The following is a 20709-nucleotide window of genomic DNA, read 5'->3' on the forward strand; positions in this document are numbered from 1 at the left end:
AAAGGCAGAATAGATATTAGAGAAAGTTTTAAGAGGTAATATCCCTTTCTTCTCAAGGGGCCGGAGAAACATTATGGGAGATTGGTGGGAGGAGTCCCAGGTAAATACAAAGATAAGCTTACCTGAAGCAGCCTGATAGAAAATGGGTGGAATACTACTGGAAGACAAGGTCAGATCTGGCAAATAACTAAACATAAAATCCGAAAAGGAAGGAAAGGACAGAAAGTGAGGAAGAAAAAGTAAGGTTTCTGGTTGAGAGTCTTAGCAGCAAGACATAATCAGGTATACAAAATGGGTTGCAGAAAGTGGCATAGAACTGGTGTTATCACCTGTTAAGTGGTGTATTCAAAGGAGCACAGTGCAGATCACAGAGCCAGATGTGGTTCTGGACAAGGGAGATGTCACTGTGCTAGGTTCATGTGCATGAGGATACAGGAAGTCAATCAATACTTGTTGATTAACTAGGAGTCATTAACCCCTTCTTTAAGGAAGTTACATTGGCCTCAAACATTTCCTAACTGTCCACAATCATGTTACACAGGCAGGTCAATCATTGGCTATGGGTTCAAAATATGATTTGATATTGCCTTTAAAAGGGCCCTAAATTAAAATTCAGAAAAAGTCCTCATTTAGGCCTGGGATCCCCATCATCCCTTAATTAACTCAGTAGAGCCTATACTTAACATTCATTACTACTGATTTCATACCAGATGTGGCTAGATCCCAGACAAATCACAGGGATAGGAAATAGCTCTCTGATGAGAAAAAAATTTGGCCAACTGAGCACTATTATACATGAACCACGAAGCCATGCACTACAGTTGTCATTAGGCATCTCTGAAGGCAGCCTGAATGATTTACATCAAAACGTGAGAAAATAACATTACTCACAGTATTAGAAAGGCAGGAATTATTTAAATATAACCAAAAAACATATGAATGTACCAATTGCTACTTCCAGGAAAAAAAAAACAGTAATTTAGGAAATTGAACTACCATTTATTATAAGCAAAGACTATAATATGAAAATATCTATCTAAAATAAATCAATGTCTTTAAAACTTTCAAGACTTTCATGGGAATTCACTCAGAATGCTCATTCTTGGACTTCTCCCCACAATACTCTAAGACATTCCCTCCAAGAATGTGAAAAGCGTGGAACTTTTACGGAGTACTGCCTGACCTGAGTTTATTTATTCTACAAAGTGAGTCTCATGATGTCTGGGTAAGAACACTATAAGGATTATTAGTAACTGCTAGTAGCATTTCCAAGTATGGGGGAGAAATTTCTCACTTCTTTTCAAATGTTGGTTTATTGCTTCACCTGTAGGTAACTGTCTAGTCATCTGTATCCAGTTAACTCTAAAACAGTACTCACAAGACCAGGCTCGCTTCAGACCACTTATCTTCCTAGTCTTCCATGGCCCTAAAAGCACTATGCCTAATGGAAAGTGTACGCCACAAGGGGACCAGGTAAGAGACTAAGGATGAAAACTCATACTGGGAAAAGGGGATCCATCAAACTGCAGGATAGGTAAGAAGTAACATAATCTCATTTTTTTAAATCACTTTTCTTTTTACTATTATTAACACTAACATAGTGTTACTAGTTGATATTAATTTGTATTACTATTAATTAGCACTACTAAAAATAAGTTATATTAATACCACCTAGAATTAATAAAAGTAACAACAGTACCAACACATACTTCATAAATGGCTTATCTCTTTCAAATTTGTCAAGTATTTTCTCTCAACAAGGTCTTACAGTAGGATTCTTAGAATAAATCAAGGTCTCATTCACATATAATATTTACATAACCACACTGTAGGCAACAGAGTGCCACCCAGAGGTTAGGTGACCACCAAAACAGAGGTGGATGACAGCCTTGACATTCTTTTCTTTTAGACTACTAATAAATGAGGCTAAGTAAATAGGTAAGATTAGCCTGGATTTGAGCCAATGATTATTGTCCTTCTTTCTGTAAGGAAACAAAGGACAAACACACATGAAATATGAACACATTTCATGTAGTCTTGTCAACTACATGAAATAGAAATCACTCCACCAATAATAGAGTACAACTCTAATTTCATTCGCATTCAATCTACTCCAAGCACCTATTCACAATCAGAAAACTTGCTTTTTCAAAATATTCAGTCCTTTCTTTTTGGCTGTTTCACACTGTAGCAAAAGGTCAGTAAAATAATAGGAAATGGTCACTTCACAAGGAAAAGGAAGGAGAAAAAAGAAAACCATTACCTCCTACTTCTAGGAAACTTCTCCTTTTTCTCTAAAGACTTAAACAACTTCACTTCTAAGTTCTTATTAATGATATCACCTTTGCTTATACATAAATTTGGGTAACTATATTTAAACATTTCACTCTGACGTTCATTTTAACAGCACAACTACACTGAGTATTTTTCTCATTTCTTTCAAAACTATCCAAAAAATAATCAACAGAAGTGTGACATATTGACTTCAATTTACAGTATTGCTTCTTAATAAATATTTATTGAATAAATACAAGAGCCTGAATGGTCACCCTAGTGCCTCCCAACCTGTTCCATTTCATGGTGCACATGAAAAATGTTTAGGAGGATACTAGGGTAAATAAATAAATAAATGTGGTGAGCAGCTGACAGCCATAAATTTTGGGCATCCCGAGCAGAGACAACTGCCGGAGTACTGAGAGGTGATAGTATCTCAGCACACCTACCACATTTACAGCATTTCAGTGTTCCCTGGAACACAAATTGAGAAGTTCTGCTCGACATATTTGGCCTATTTAACGCACTTCCACTTCTATTACCAGGAAATTATCTTTCCTTTGGGGAACCAACCCACCCTCATTCCATGTGAACATGGTGGCACAGACAATGCTAAAGCCCTGACACTTCACCCACTTCTGTTCCACCCGGTATGGCCAATTAAACTGATCCGTTATCCTATCTCGATGGCTGGCCCAATGTCGACACATGACCCAAGCAAGCCCAACCACGCATTCTCTACTTCTCTCTTTCTTTTGGATCTTGAACATAAGGTTATAAGGAGTTGGGCTTCTAGCCCAAGAGGGAAGATAGAATCTGAAAAAGAAGGTGCCTTGAAAAAACTAGGCCATGATTAACCTAAATACTAGAGCTATTAATAATAAAAACTAGAAGAGAGGATTTTGAATGTTCTCAACACAGAAAAATGATAAGCATTTGAGGTGATGGATATGCTAATTATCCTCACTTGATCATTACACACTGTATATATGTATCAAAATATCACTTTGTATCCCATAAGTATGTACAATTATTATGTGTCAACTGCAAATAAAAAAGGGGAAAAGCTATTTAAGCTTAAGATGGGTTTCTGTTACTTGTAACCAAGGTATCACCTTAGAATTTCAAACACCAAATGCATCTCCTGAGTGTGTGTGTGTGTGTGGGTGTGTAAAAAAAAAAAAAAGGTAATACATGTTTTAAATCCGCAATGTACATAGATCAACATAATCCACTGTATGACTTCAAGGGATCCTTCTTTAGATAATCTGCAGGCATTATCTGTGCCTTAACTCATCTAAAGAGATTATCTTACAAGGTGTCAACAATGAAAGAAGACACTGGTTAGAAACAGAATCATTATAGAAAGTGAAAGGAAAAATATAGAGGAAAGCAAGTTGAAATGATTCACATTATATAGACACCATGAAACAGAGGTACTTTGAGTACATTATAGATCCACTTGCAGAATCAGAATAGAAGAGGCCTGATCAGAGTGAAAATTTTTTGTGAGATATCATCAGTTGTTTACTTGACAAAAAGGAATGAGCATGACAATTTGGGGGTAAAAAGGAATTCCAAATACATTAACTTCATATCTTAAGTAAACACATTTACCCCACCTCTGCTATCAAGTTTCTTCCTCTAGGAACACATAATTTTTCCATTAAGAGATGAACGTTTTATTCACCATGCTTGGGGGGAAAAGAAAAAAACCACAAGCACAAGTACTGATAAACAGAGGATAATAAAAATGCCACATTTACTTGGTTAGAAAACCCTTCCCTTCATAGGAAATGCAGTCTAAAGATCCTATCCAATCGAAAAAAATCACAGATTACTATGCTAAATATGTGGTTAGTTTAAAAGGCAGGGAAAAAAGTCTTATTAATGCCTGACTGCTTTCTCATTATGCTCTAAGTTCTGTGCACGCAGGAAGAAAGATTAGTTACCATTACAATCCAGCATGTATATCAGTACCATACATAGCAAGTATCTAATACTTTCTAGTTTATTAAACGACTGAAGATACGATCAAATTGCAAAAAGTTAAAAAGATATTAATACCTGTTGTATAGGCAGCTTTATCCTGAATTGATTAATCTGGGTCCACATTAAATCACCAATATTAGAACTAACGAATATGTATCTTGGAATAGGTTCCAGGAATTAGCAAAAGCATTATGAATTAGCAAATCCACCAAAAACTGGAAGAACCAGAATAGCGCCATGTGCAGATTTCCTTGTGAAGTGTGCTTTACTAAAGAAATGTTTGCATCATTAAGTATATACATCGACTCAGTAAGGAAAAAGAAGAATAAATTGGGAGAATAAAGGTAGCAAAAAAAAAAAACCCAATAATTTAAGATATGGAGATAAATAATCTATGAAAAATAATCTACAATTCCAAAAACTAAGCTTTCCCCTCATCACTGCTCCATTATTCTCTTGCTTTACCTGAGAAGAATCTGCTTGGGCTAATTCCGTAGTGACCTTCAGTATTTGGTGAAGGTTTCGTCCTGTGTCTTCAACAAGGAGCTGAGCCAGCAGAAGAAACACGTGCGCAGGGATCATTGTCGTAATAGGAAGCAATGACTCTACGGAAGCCAACCAGTCACTTGCTGCAGACTCTTCTCTCATAACTTCAAGAATCCTCCAGGCTGCAAATATTGAACCATACATGCTGGTTATAGGGAATTCAAGCCTGTAGGAGAGCTGAAAAAATAGAGAGAAGAAAAGGCATGAATAAATGACGTAGTTATCAGAAATACATTTCTGACATTCACTTATTTGTTATATTTCATGGAAAGAAATCATTCCTTCCAACAGAATGAATACAGGGTTAGAATTCCTGCCAAAATCCTCAGCACACATTTGAGGTAATAGGATTACACACAGAGAGAAAATAGTTGTTAGGTAGAATTGTAGAACAGTTTATCACAACTTTTCCTCATGTTTACCATTCATTCCCAGTTAAGGCAGAAAAAAAAAACGGATCAATATAAAAAGATCCACAGGCAACAGAGTTTGGAAAAAGCTATTATCACTAAAAAGGTATTCAGCAATGAGAAGGAAGACAGGAAAAAAAAATACTATATTTGCCCAGCCCCAGGCCCTTGTAAGCGGCAGCCTAGGGCAGATGGCAGACTTGGACTGAGGACAATTCATTTTTATAACAGACGGTATGTTTATAGGAACAAAGTTGGTTCAGCTGGAGCCTGGGAATTCATTAATAATTGTGACTAACTTCTGCAACAAGAAATAGTCTGACAGCTCTAAACTGAAACAATACCCAGAAATGATATACTTAGGTCAATCTGAAAAATGGCTCCTCACAGAATTAAAGTAGCACAGTCAGGGCCAGAGAGTGAATAGAACCTGCCAGGGTGAGCTGTGCTCATAAATGGCTCAAGAGAAGAAGCCACAGACATTAAAGAATCATAAGACATTGCCTGCTAATAAAGTAATTCAAATCATGTAGAGTATGATGTGACAAATTAGAAACCTCTAGGTTATAACTATCTGTTTATTAGAGGATGACTTATACGGATAACAACTGAAAGGATGGGAAATAAAAGTTAAGCTTTATAAATTTTTTTAATAACTTTATTAAAATATAAATCATATACTTTAAAACATACCCTTTTAAAGTTTACAACTCAGGAAATTTTAGTAATTCATAAAGTTATGTAACTATCATCACTATCTAATTTAGAACATTCTCATCACCCCAAACAAAAACCCCATACCCATTAACCCTCATTTCCCCACCCATACCTCCAGCCCCTGGCAACCATCAATCTACTCTGTTTCTACTTTGGTCATTTTATATAATAGGAAACATATAATATGTGGTCCTTGGTGAATGGCTTCTTTCACTTAGCATGTTTTCAAAGCTCATTCATGTTGCAGTTTATATCAATACTTCATTACTTCTTATTGCCAAATAATATTCCATTGTGTGCCTATACCATATTTTGTTTATCCACTGTTAAATGATGGACATTTGGGTTGTCTCCACTTTTTGGCTATCACATGAATAATGCTGCTATAAACATTCCTGTAAAAGTTTTGTAAGAATGTAAGTGTTCAATTCTCTTGAGTATATTTAAGAGTGGATATGAAATTTACTTGATAAATGCCATGTAAAAACAAATGAGGAAGCTCTATCTGTTTTGATACGAAAAGATACCTCACATGAAAATATTAATATAAGATACAGATAGTATACCTGGAACATTACTAATTTTTTTTAAAGAGAGTGAAGAGAGGATGGGCATGGTAGTACACGCCTGTAAACCTAGCACTTTGGGAGGCCAAGGCAGGAGGATTGCTTGAAGCAAGGAGTTTGAGACCAGCCTGGGCAACACAGTGAGACTGTTTGTCTCTACAAAAAAATATATTTTAATTAGCCATGTATGGTGGCACACCTGTCACCCTAACTGTTCATGAGGCTGAGGCAGGAGCATCGCTTGAGGCCAGGATTTAGAGGTTGAAGTGAGCTATGATCATGCCACTGCACTCCAGCCTAGGGTGACAGGGCGAGATCCTACCTCTTAAAAAAAAAAAAAAAAAAGAGGGTGATGAAAAAGGGCTATATATTTGTATTTGCTTTTATATGCAAAGAAAAGTATTTGGACAAATACAAAAGAAATTAGTAACCATGAATCATCATGATCTATCTGGAAGAGTGAGAACTGGACAACTGGAATCAAAGGCAAGAGGGAGGTTTTCACTGTATGCAATTTTATATTAATACTTTCTGAACTATTTAAATGTACTACTATTTCAAAAAAATTAAAAATTTTTAAAATTAAATAATATCTAAGTTTATACAGCTGTATCTCTCTAAAAATATTTTTCTTCCCAAAAAGATAAAAATCATTAGTGACTACAGTCAAGCTCTTTAGACTAATTTCAAACAGCATTGGACTTAACATTTAAAAGACCAGGACTTTAGCACAGCCAGGCCAGCTATTAGCCATTATGAAATCTTTCTAAGCATATACCATATGTACTATCTAAGCATATCCTCTTTTAGATGAGAAAGCAGGTGTTTAAAAATAAAAGACAGCTTTATGTATGTGAATTAGTTTCATCATTTGTAAAATTTAAGTAATGACTACTTTCCTGCCTGTGTCACTGAGGTAGAGAATGAGATAATATTTATAAAGCACCTAGCACAGTGCCTGAAATTGCAACATTCAGGGCAATATTACTGTTGTCATATTCTAAAGAGAAAAATAAAACTGGTGGATGTGAGTATAAAAGAAAATAATTTGGAAATCACCATAAACTATAACTTAAGTCAAAAGCAGCAACATTAATGAGATGTGTAAGAATAAACAATGAAACACAAAAGCAATCCTACATTGTTTGAAGTGTTAAGTTCAGGTTTAGGTTCTGTTTTTTGCTTGTTTGCCTAAGGTTAGAGCAGCAGGAAAAATTATCCCACTGAGTGACAGCCGCCCCTGGCACCATCCCAGGGCAAGGATATAATCAAGGGTTTTCTCTCAGGACCAGCTACCAAAGCCTGGCCCCATAGCCTGAGGGAGGACCTATGAAAGTGCTAGTAGGCTCTTTTAGTGGAGAAAGTAGGTGTTTAAACATAAAAGACAAGTTTATGTATGTGAGTTATATCTCAATAAAAAATAAAAGAGAAGAGAATCCATAGAAAAACACATTTAAATTATAAAGCATCTTTGCTTTGGAGTTATAAAGATGGTTATAAAGCATCTTTTACAGATGTAAAAGAGTTGAGAATCTAAGAATCATTTAATAAAAATGTTCAGGTGCATTAAGTAGTAACAATAAGACAGACATCTGGTAGTACTTCTTTGTCGAGAGGTCTGAAAAAGAAATTGTGAATACAGGTGAATATAGATTATCGTTAACTGTAAAGAATGACATTCAACTGTTATAGCAACTAAAATAAAAGTGGAAAGAGTGTGTGGAAACTCAAACTTTGCGATTCTTAAAAGTAGGATAGATTTTTGCTAGAAAGGATATTAATCACTCACCAGACAATAAGCAGAAGACTGGACTAGACAAAGCCTCAAGAGAGGCTTTCTAGCTCTACACCTCTGTGAGGAATCTAGATAAGCACTGAGAGACTTAGAAGTGGTTGGTTATAACCAAAAGAGAACCCACACCATCCTCAGTCCCATGTCTTTCAGACAATGATGACAGAGCACAGGACCTCAGACTTACTAATTCTTTAACTTTCAACCAAAAACTCTTAAGAAACCAGTGTGCTTCAACTTACTATTAATTTGCTGTTTGTTTCCCTATAAATATGAAATGCTTTTATTTACTCCCAAGATCAATACAAAGATGAAAAATTATTGTGCTAAAAAAAGAGAGAGAAATGAAAATGAAAGTGCGGGTAACAGGATGTAGGTTTTAGAATCAAATAGCTAAAATCTGAATTCCAACTCTATCTTTCACTACTTGTGTAATTTGGACAAGTTAGTCAGCCTCTCTAATCTCAGTTTCCTAGATTGAAAATGAGTATTTTATTAAATCAGAATACTATCAGGGAAATGCAAATCAAAAGCACAATAAAATACCACTTCACACCGGATACGATAGCTGAAGTCAAAAACACAGACAATAACAGTTGGCAAGGATGGGGAGAAACTGAAACTCTCGTACACTGCTGGTGAAAATGTAAAATGGTGCAGCCCCTTTAGAAAATAAGCAGTTCCTTAAACAGTGAAACATACAGTTGTCACATGATCTAGCAATTCTACTTCTATGTATCTCCACAAGAGAAATGAAAACATATGTTCACACAATAACTTACACGTGAATGTTCATAGCAGCATTATTCATAGCCAAAATGTGGAAACAACCCAAAAGTTCAACAAATGAATGAAAGAATAAAATGTGATGTTATCCATAGAATGGAACATTATTTGGCCATAAAAGAAAATGAAGTACTAGTACATGCTACAACATGGATGAACCTTGAAAACATTTTGCTAAGTGAAAAAAAAGTCACAAAGGACCACATATTATAAGATTCTATACACAGCACATACAGGAAATGTACAGAATAGGCAAATCTATATAGAGACAGAAAGTAAATTAGAGATTGCCTATGCTGGGGGGGTTATAAAAATGTTCTCAAGTACAAAATTGTACACTTTAAATGAGTGAAGTGTATATATATGTGATTTACATTTCAATAAAGCTATTAAAAAATAATTGGGTGCCTACCATATGACCCTTGGCAAGTTATTTACCTTCTCTATGCCTCAGTTACCTCTTAAATAAAGTGAGACCAATAAAATTACCTACCTCAAAGATCCTAGAATAAAATTAAATGAGTTAATATATAGCAAAGTGCTCAGAACAAAGCCTGCACATGCAAAGTGCTCGAATAAACAAATCCATGAAGCAGGTGCTTTGTTGCTAATTTTACCAGGGCTCAGAAAGGTTTATCAACTAGTCTAAGGCCACACAGGTAGAGATGGCAAAAAACAAAACAAAATATGCTATGATTTCACAGTTATTGTGAAAAATATGAGTTGCCTCACATAACAACTCCCAACATACAGCACATGTTCAGTGAATGTTAACCTTAACTGTAAGTAGGACAATGACAATCCATTTCAAATTTTATGATTTCAAAGAGATAAATATTCAAAATATTTTCTGCTTACTATATAGTACTTCAAAGCAACTTCAAATAAAACCTACTTGGCACTGTTTTATTACCAGGGACCCAAAGTACCATATTTAATTTTTAAAAACAGACACAGAATGAATAAACATATGGTAGACCTTAGCTCAGTCAAGCTGTCTCTAAATCTTTCTGTTGACTAAAACAGTTTTATAGAAGATGAATTTTGCCCTCCTCTGCAGTTACAGGAACTTGACTTTTAGGCCCCCTTTCCCAGTTCATCTCACCCATACCCCTTCACTTCCCTCCAAAAAAGCTTTTATGATCCTGTCCTACTTCCTGTGCCAGTTATGCAACTTATTCCCTCTAAGCTCCACATCCACCCTTCTTTGTCTGGCTTTGTGATACTACAGCAGGACCTTGTCAGCGTTTCTCCTTGCCCTCTGATGCAATGTTAGACCTTATCCACAGAGAGCACAGGAGAGATGCTGCAAGGCACAGTAGAAGAAGGGGTTTTTCTGCAGGCACCTGTGTGCTTCTCTGGTTTCTCCTACCATGGCTGCCAAGGATGTGCAGGAGACTCCAGAGGTGGCTTCCTATGGACCAGCTCTGGCCTGCGTCACCCCAGCAAACTGCATCCTCCAGCAGGCCACATCCACATTCTCTCCAATAAGGTCTGAATCTCAGCCTTGACTGGGGAGACCTTCGCAGTTCCTTCCTTGGGTATTCTCCTTCCATCTTAGCTTAGAGGTAGTAGCTGCTCCCTACATTTACTACTGTAATAATCCTTAGAGACTCTTTTAAAACTTTTAGCATCTGAACACACCTTTTACTAATTCACAATTCTTTGTATTAAGTTTCCCTTGTTCAAATTACCAATGTGTTTTCTCTCTCCTGACTGGATCCTGAATAATACATACACTGATGACTTTCTTTTATCTCCCACACTCTCTTGGGGGGAGGGAAGTGGGGGAGACAGGATTTTTTAAGCACTTTAGAATTTACAACTAGTGTTTGATTTCTCTTGCCTAGGGAGAACACAATAGGTAGTTTTAAATATCACATTTAATAGCCAAATAGAAAAGAATTCTGTTTCCTATACACTTTTTAAAAGTCTTATTAGATTATGTTAATCTTTCATTTTAAAGAGATGAATGGCAGGTTTGCTCTCTTACATTTTTGAATTCATAGAAATTGGAAGAATTTAAAATGTGTTTTATTTTATGGTTATCAACACTTCAGAAACAGAGAAGTAATTACAGAACTGCACGGTGCAAGACATTTAGCCTTGTTTTCATCCATCAGAAGAATGGTATTTCTGAAGAACTACTCTAGTTCTAAATCAAACACTGTAAGTCAGATTCACCATTCCAAAGAATAATAAAAATAACGAAATCTGTGGATTTCATAGAGGTTTTCCTGTAATAAAACAAGATGGTAAATGATCTTCTGTATTCTTATCAAAAGCAAATATTCCTTACTGAATAAAAATTTACTGAATGTCTAACATCTGGTAAACAATAGACCAGGTATTGTGGATGCGAAGATATGTAAGCCAACATGTTATTTATTTCTTTAAGTATGTGGAAAATAAGAGAGTATTCATTTGACAAATGGCTAAAATAATTTTAATGCTCTCATCTACAGTCTCCTCAAAAAGATAAAACAAACACTTAGGGTGGAAAAATACAAAAAGTTCAACAACTGTTACAATTTAAATACTAATAATTTAAATTGTTACAACTTCCTAAATGCCTTAGAAAATAAAAGCAAAGCATGAAAAGAGCTAAGATTCCTTTCCCCAGTGAGCTCACAGTATAGCTGGAGGTACAAACATGTAACCCTCTAAATTAAGACACAATACAATTTAGTAATGCAAAAGGGCTGAGGATGCAAGGAGAGGGCAATGAATTCTGACTTCGGGGGTGCTGAGAACATTTGCCTGAGTCTTGAAGAATGAGTAGTTCAGATAAAATAGAGCATTATGTGCAAAAGCAAAGATTCAGAAAGAGACTTGGAGAGTTCAGAGCATGTTAAATTCACAGGTGTTTGGGAGTCCCAAACAGGTGTAGTAAAAAACCCAACAGTAAAATATGGCTTAAATTTTTTAAAAGGGTGATCATGTATCTACCCAAAGCCTCAATAAAGCAGCACAGTATCACGAGGAGGATGTTTATAGCCCTAATTGTATTCCTTCCTCCTCCCTGTTCAGCTGCTAAAAAAAAAAAAAAAAGTCCAGTTATTAGCATCAAATAAGATTCACACACACCTGAGCAAATAGTAAGCTGAGCACTTCTGTATTAGAGTCAGGGTTAGGGTGATCCTCAGTAAATAACAGTTGTGATTTAAAGGGAACAGAACTCTTAGTACATCTTGCCCTGCCCCCACCCACAATCAAGAGCTCATCATGTTTCTCAATGGGCAAACCAAGAGGTAAGGTAAATAAGCTATTAGAATTTTTTGGCCACATTTTGTACTCCTAGTAGAGCTCATGCTAGAAGAACTTCTTTCTCTTAATTCAAATCAATTACCTACTTCCATTTTTAAAGTTTCATCAAACAATTAGGACTCAGGAAGCTGCAGCATACATTCAATTTGCCTAAAATTACAGGCTAGTTTCTGCTACATGCTCAAATAAGGAATAATAACTGGATTTTTGCTGCTAGAACATTTAACACTACATAAGAAGTATCTCTACTTTTGCAGATGAAGCAACAAACATGGCTCTAGCTTGTATTTATATAGTGTCTCTCCCCCCTCTCTCCATGGAGACTCCAGATGTTTCACTGGCTCTATCATATTTAATCCTCATTCCATCCCCATAAGAGTAGGGGTTGGGAAGTAATGCTGCATTTTACCAAAAGCAAAACTCAAATATCAAAGGAGAAAAAGTCAGGCAAATGTAGGCCTAGAACCCAGTCACTAACCAAACATTGACAATAGTTTACATTATTGTAACGGGAAAAATGACACCAAAAAAGCAGAATGAGGTAGGCAGGACTAGGAATGGAGCGTGACAGGCCTGTTGTCTTCCAGTTGGAGGCAGAAGAGTAGGGGCATACACAGGGGACACCAAGAGCATAAGGTGCCATATTAAAAGATGATGTCCTAGTTCTTACTGATCCGAGAACTTCCAGACATTTAGGGAGCATTTCCCACTTTTACCTGTTCCAGATCTAGCAATATGCTTCACTCAATAAACAGTGTGATGAGAAAAAATTCTGTGCTCAAACATGTTGAAGAAGCACTAGGTTAAGTAGGATTAGCTCCTTTTCTGCAGGATCCGTCGGGACCTTTAACTACTAATGTGCACTGGAATCTCAAAGAGTAAAAAAGATTATGCAGCATTTCTAAAACGTGTTTCACAACAGGACTACTCTCCCTTCCCGTAGTCCAGAAGAATATATTAAGATGTCCTATACCACTGCCTGACAGAATGGTAAGCAATGATAGTGTTTAAACCCAAACAGATACTTCATAAGAAGGTAAGATTATCTGCAGAGACATAAATCCTACATCAACACTTTAAGAGAAACAAGGATAACTCATTACCTTTTGGTGGTTATCTCTGTAACACTCCTGCTGTACCATTTCCAAAAGGTTTAGAGCCAACTGCTGCCTAGAGGGACCTTCTTCATCCATGGATATACATTCTTCCAAGGCAGTGGAAGACAGTATCTGTAGAACTGGCATCACTAGCAGCAGAGATGACTTTGGGATTTTCTGACCCTCAGCAAAAGACAGGATCTTCAAAGCTATTCAGCAAAACGATAATTCAAATTTTTAAAAATTAATTCCAGTCAAACACAATGCAATTTTGTTTAAGAGTGTTAGGCCACAGAGTTTTCTTGCCCCTTTATAAGTGATTTAGACACAAAACTAGGATAACACTCACCCTAAGAGAACATAAAAGCATTAAAAATTATCTTAAGCTGTTAATATATACAACTGAAAATTTGATGATACTCTTAAAGAAAATACATATCATATATCATAAGGTATAAATCAACTCCTTTTTAGATTGATATGAATTTTTTAATACAATTCAACATTTGTTGAACCTTCTCAGATTCTACTATTGCCTTCAGCAAACAGAGCCAAAAGACCCAGAGTTCCTGATCAGTGGATAACTAGGCCAATGTACATGCTTCCTTTACAAACCCAGCTGAGTACTGTATTAATAGATGCTTAAATAAGCATCAAGGTGAAACAGGACTGCCCTTCAGCTATAATTGCTAAGAGGCAGATCATGAAAGTCCCAAAGTCCATAACCAGCATAACAATCAAATTTTTAAGAAATGATTCTTTTTTAACATGGAAACAACTTGCACATCAGAAACATACATACAGATATACAATAACTTAGTTTCATAGTGAGTCTCCCCTAGACTACTAACAGAATGAGCTAAGGCATAAATATACTTTTTCCACAGTATTTTTTTTGAAGTTTATTGAATGAACCTTGATGTGCTGAAAGATGTTATTCACAGGCTTCAGAGTTAAATTATCAAAATAATCAAGTGATTTCCTCTCTAGACCAAAAAAATTCTACAAGCCTTAAATCATGTCCGTGAGTTATCAGTATTTTGTTTTATATCATTTGTAAGGCAAACCTTAACATGAGATGAAATACAAACATCTGTTACTCTAACACTACTTATAGTTTTTGCTGAAATATTGGTCTTATTCCATAACTGAGATACTTTGAAACAGGAAATGTATATAATACAACTGTTTCAATACCCTATATTATAAACCTTCCAGGCATGTTTTATAAGTTGCTATTTATAATCAAGGATAGTGTTAATAATTACAAACCATAATATTAATGCTGTGTGTTCGTTAATTTTTTAAAAATCTCTTGGTTATCCTATTTATTTGAATACCCTTTGCCAATATAATAAATAATATTTCTTCCTTACTTTTCAACATGACATACTGGCTCAATCGTTTTCAGTATGGTTCACTCTAACTGATGTAACTTCAAATCAGAGACACTGGTTTATAAGAGAAAGAAAAAGTTTGCTATCCAACAAATAATGAAAGTATTTGAGTGTTTGATTCTGTATCACCCTTCTGTTGTAAATGAGCCACAATATAGAAGCATAGCTTTAGAATTAGAAATGTGGCTTCTCTAGGGCTCTGGTATTTTTTGTCAAAAAAAAAAAAAATCCATTTCTATGAAATGGCTAAAAATGGCAAATGTATAGGGAGGAAAAGCAGAATAGTATTTGTCTGAGGCTGATAGTAGGAATGAGGATGAACTACAAATGGGCACAAGAAATTTAGGGGAAACGACGGAAGTGTTTTAACATTAGTGTTGGTTGCATAAATCTATAAATTAACTAGACGTTTTATTGTACACTTTAAAACGGTGAATTTATGGTATGTAAATTATAGCTCAATAAAGCTGTTTACAAAAATGAAACTATGGCTGTCAGAAGTAGCAGCACTGGTAAATTATACCTATGGGAAGATCCCATGTGCACTGCTATTAATAAAAGGTGGGGAGGGGAACAGATAAGGGATTAGGGAGGAAGGACACAAATTAGCACAGGCCCAACAGGCAAAAGTAGGGTAGGAGTGAAGCCTAGGAACCGAGGATCCCCTCAGTGTGCTAAAGCCATTTCCAAGACATACTGTAAGTAAAGAGTAATTCACTCCCAAATCATGAGTTAAAATGCCCAGAAGAATGAGCTGAAGAAAGGTCCAGCTAAAATGACTTTATTCTGAAATTTTACAGAATACAGTAGCTCATTCTTACTAACTTCAAGTATGTTTTTCAAAATAAGGATGGGAGTGTATCAACATGTCATGGCACAATACAACCTAATTTAGACAGATCCCCATTACTACATGGATTGTATTGGACTGGACCAAGTAAAGTGAGGCAACATTAATGTAAAGGCCACCTTTTAAAGGTGTGACTTGTTTGCCAATCTCCCAGACCAAGCAGCTTGATTCTTTACCACATTATTCTTAACTAGAAGATTTTGGCCTCCTCTTGGCCCTCTTCCCCTACTTTTCTTTAAATCAATACTGGACAGTCAAAAGAATAGTATCTTTCATTTGTTCTAGCTAGGTTAATATAATAATCACAAATTAAATCTTGTTCAACGTAGCACCAGTTATGAATAGTAAAGATAGATTTTTTAAAACAAATGCAACTACTAAACACTTGTTTTCTTTCAAGGATTTTATGCTATTTGTTTCTTACTTTGCTATACAATTGTAAGATGATATGTCCCCCTCAATATATTTACGAATGTTACTGCTATATGATTTAGATTATAACCTCCTAACGTGCAACCAAGATACTTGGTAAATTACAACCTTGCACAAGGTAACACCTTGTTGGATAAGAAAAAAAAAAATTCTATTTGATAATGATTAGGAAAATTCCAGAATAAAAACTCAAAATATACAAGATACCTAATACTTAGTTCAAGTGACTCTGCCAACACTCATGTTACATATTCATTTTACTCTAGTGAATATATTTTTATTTACCTAAACTTAAGATTGGCTTCTGCTGACTTGCTGGAGTCTGTAAAAGAAGTAAAGCTATTCCAATTATGACAAGGTCAACAGGAAAATCCTAAAAGAATGGGGGTGGGGGGAGAGAAAGGGTTATTGAAGAAGTTCCCAGAACCATGGCTTTTTAACATATATTCAAGAAGACTATATTTAACATGAAAGACTACAAGCCTATTATACAAAATTATTTATACAGCAGTCTGCCCTACTAAAGAAAGGATTGGTGAATGCCACACAGTCACACATAAATTCAAAATGTTGTATTATACGGCCAAAGAGCAACAGGCTATAAGCCAAATAATTCAGAGGGAAAACTCCTTAACACAACAGTTCAAGTCTTCAAAACAGTCACTCTTTGCAAACCATTGAAAACTGCCTGAAGTACTGAATTTAATAACATTTCATTTCTGAAAAGTATCTCAATTTCTACTTACCTAATACAGCCATGATTCATCTATATAACTTGCATAATTATACTAAACAAATTGTAATAAATCACATTATAATAAAAGAAATATTAGTGCTAGGGAGGTAGAGATTATTTTTAAATTATAGTAATTTGTTAAGCATATTTAAATATAGCAAAGCAATAACCATAGAAACACAAAAACATTAAGTTCACCATGTATATAAATAAAATGAGAAAAATGTACATTAGGTTCTAAATAAATAAAATGCAAGTGACATAAAATGTTATTTTTCAATAACAAACAAAATAAAGAAAACCTCAATGTATTATGAAACTAAAGAAGAAAGGTCCAGCTAAAATTACTTCATTTCTGAAATTTTACAGAAGTGCCTGCAGAGCAGAAGTACCTATGACTCATAAGGACAGGCCAAAAAATAATAAAATAAAATAAAATAAAAAGAATGGAAGAAAAGGAAATCTGTGAGTTAGAGCTACATGTTAAAGAAACACTTGAGAGAAAACAATTTCATCTGACACACTCAGAAGTTATATCTTGAAGATGCTATTAACTCTCACACAAATTAATAAATACCCTCTATCTCAGTTTTACTGCTTGAAGAATAAAATTAATCAAACTGCAAAATCTTCTAATGTGCTTATTTATGGACTTTTGAAAAAAACAGCAAAAAAAAGGAAATTAATTTGTGAAGTTTTAAAAATGGAATATATTCCAATTTGTGTCTTTTGGGACTACATATATTCACAGTTTTGAAATACAGCTGAGAACAATGAAGTAACTCTTATCTGAGGGCAGTAAATACATTTTAAAACCAATACACTTACAGTATATACCATCACACCATTCTTTGCCATATTTTCCTAAATTTCATTTCAATTTCTACACGACCATAAAAAACAAACCAAAAAAAAAAAAAAAACCCAACTAGGTGATTTAAATTTCAAATTGACTAGCTTCTGAGAGATCAGAGACAAATAAAAGCATTACTGTATACCAATACTATCTCTGGAAAGCCTTTTTCACACAAGCTATTTACTGCAAGGGCCACAAACTAGCTTTTCAGGGTTCTGAAATGGAATAGAGCATTTTTAAGTGGATGGAACTTAAAGGAATGAGACAAAAATGAAAGTGGCCTGCTCCAGGAAGGGTGAGACTGACCTGTTCAGAATAGAGGGTAAAAGGAACAGAGCTGAGATATAAGACATCAAAAATAAGGAAAAGTAAACTGGAGGATTTGACTAGATAAACTTTAAACTGCTTACCATTCTGACTGGTTACAAGTTTTTTGCTTCATTGATTGATTTTTAATGCACACCAAAGGATGATACCATTTAATGAGATTTTTTTTTTTTTTTTAATAAAAGCCTGTGTTGGATATCCCATGTGCCACTTCAAATGCTACAGCTACTGCTGTGGTAACTGGGTCCACACAAGTGTGACCGAGTTCTGCCCCCAGGTCCCAACAAGCCTATGGCTTCCTGCCCCAGAACAGCCAGCTCCAGAAGTACAAGGAAGTTAAAGCCCCACAGGCCAAGGCTTGACGCCTGACAAATTAGCAATAGGATCCCACAGATGTTTCTCCCTTTACTCTGGATCCTTCTGGAGGGTTCCGACACATATTTCATAAGGCTTCTCAGCTTAAGCTGGCAGCAGTGGCCAACTAGACAGTGCTTGTGTTCTCTCTCCCACCTTCCCTATTTCACTCATCTTGTCCCTCTACACTTGCTTCCTTTTATCACATTTTTGCAGATGAACTCCAGTCACATAAGCCTTTGCTTTTATGGGAACACAGGCTCTGCTTCTGCCTTTAGGGAAACTCAAACTAACTCAGAGCCTAGCTAGAGAAAGGAAATAAAAAACAAAAGAGGAATAAATGCCTTTATACTTGGCCACAGATGTCACAGGAGTCCCAATGACAGAGAACACCTGGAGTCTATACTTTTTGTTCTTGATTCAAATAAAAGATATCCCTAAATACCACCTATGTACCAGGCACTAAACACATGTACTGGGTCTAGGGATACAACTGTATACAAATTATTACCTTTATTCAAGAATTTTACAGTCTAGTCATGGAAAAGTTGTTTTTGTTTGTTTGTTTTGTTTTAAGTATGAACAAGGTATAAGAAAGGCTACATCCTGTAGCAAACACAACAAAGATGGCAGCTCAGCTCCTCAACTCCCCAGTGCGATGGCTTTGTTATCTACCCTGGTTCTCTCGCCAGAGCTGACTAAAACAAGCTGGGTCAAACAGATTATTTTGCCTAGAAAATATGAAAACTTAAACTGACACACAGTGAAGAAAGGTGATTGAAACTGAGTCACCTGATGGTGGTGTCTTAGAAACCACAAGTTCCTGACCTTCCCAAAGCTGTAATGCTTAGCTCATCCTTCACTTTGAGAGCTACCCAATATTCTCCCAATCACTACCATTTTTGACTTATTTTGCTGATCAGGGCATATTTATTAATATTTTGCTTGAAATGGAAAGGACCTGAAGTTATAATCATTCAAATCAGGCTAAAAATAGCTTAATTAAGACCAAATCTGGCAAAATGAATGCAGTCTAAGAAAGAAATCCATTTTTAGTGTACAGTGAACATCCCTGATACAAGAGTAGAAAGAGAACAGAGGGGAAAAGAAAAGTTCATGTAACATGTGAACTGAACATCCAACAAATAAACTCAGTGATACAGTGTTACTGAAGGCTCAACACTTATCCTCCAGGCTCCATCAGAAGAATGAGGACAAGTGGTTTGAGGAGAAGGAAAGAGATGTTTATTCATTGACTCCATCTTAAGGTACCAACGACCAACCTCTAAGCAGGAATACAGAGCTTAAAACAATTATTGTTACTTCTTTTAAAAAGGGGAAGTTTTCAGCTGTAGTTGATGGTTCTGATTCATCTCATCTTCAGCTAAGACAATCTCCTGACCTCCTCCTGGACAATTCCCTTGAGCCATCTCCTGTATTACAAAGGACACTCACATCCCCTCCTGACCACTGGCCAGCGGTAGGGATGTAGGTTTTAATTCCCCAAAGGAGTGGGGGAGGTTTTAGAGAGACAGAAAATATTTTTATCCTTTTTCAGGCTATTCCCCATTACAACAGGAATGTAGGTATAGCCTCAAATACATAAAAAGACTGCTTTACTCTACTTCATTTTATTTCAAATTACAGTGCATACAGACCTAAAGGATATATGTTTCCAAATTCATTTTCCTAGGCTTATTTTTTCACTTCAGGAACATTGAGATAGAGTGGGGGGCAGGAAACTTCATAACAGAAATATTTTAACAGTTATGATTACTTCCTTCTAAAATTGTTAAAATATTGGGCAGAAGGGAGACAATATATATATGTATATACATATATATGAACTTCTCTCATAAAAACCCTTTCATTGTTCTAAATTAAATTAGCATCACATTATGTGCATCTTGATAAAAGAACACTCCCTGTAGTCTTGGAAACAAAAAATAAAACAAAACATCCTAAATCCAATCAAGCCTCTAGAGCTAACTACCTTTGAGCAGAGATGTTTAAGTGCACCATGAGGATGCAATCAGCAAAATCCAGAATGTAGGAAACCCCACAGCTCATATAAGCCAGGTTATTCAATATATAAACTTCAAGGAAGGAAAGGGGTGGGGCAGGGGACAGAAAGGGACTATCTTTAGTTTAAAAGACACTTAAAAGACAGATCATACACAAACACACACATTGAAACTACATTATGGTGTTCAGAAATATACACTCATGATAAAACTATAAATAAATATAGGGAAGTGACTACTATAGAAGTCAGGATAGTCAGGTTGTAATTAAGACTGGGCTTGCAGA

At 35.7% G+C, this 20709-nt stretch overlaps 1 protein-coding gene and 1 non-coding gene across 5 annotated transcripts in view; both read right to left on the bottom strand.

The window, feature by feature from the left end:
- Positions 1-20709, bottom strand: part of FOCAD (focadhesin) — a 258289-nt gene that overhangs the window by 164238 nt on the left and 73342 nt on the right. For all 4 annotated transcript variants that reach the window (XM_045563768.1, XM_045563770.1, XM_045563769.1 and 1 more), the window contains 3 exons: positions 16412-16499; positions 13454-13656; positions 4732-4989 (listed from right to left, as the gene is read on the bottom strand). In XM_045563768.1, coding sequence (XP_045419724.1) covers positions 4732-4989; positions 13454-13656; positions 16412-16499 — 549 coding nt within the window. The remainder of the gene's footprint in view (positions 1-4731; positions 4990-13453; positions 13657-16411; positions 16500-20709) is intronic.
- Positions 7719-7847, bottom strand: LOC123646787. Its single transcript, XR_006738037.1, has one exon. It is a non-coding gene; the product is annotated as a small nucleolar RNA SNORA30/SNORA37 family (small nucleolar RNA).

This window comes from Lemur catta, chromosome 10, assembly GCF_020740605.2.
Source record: "Lemur catta isolate mLemCat1 chromosome 10, mLemCat1.pri, whole genome shotgun sequence".
Lineage (NCBI taxonomy): Eukaryota > Metazoa > Chordata > Mammalia > Primates > Lemuridae > Lemur > Lemur catta.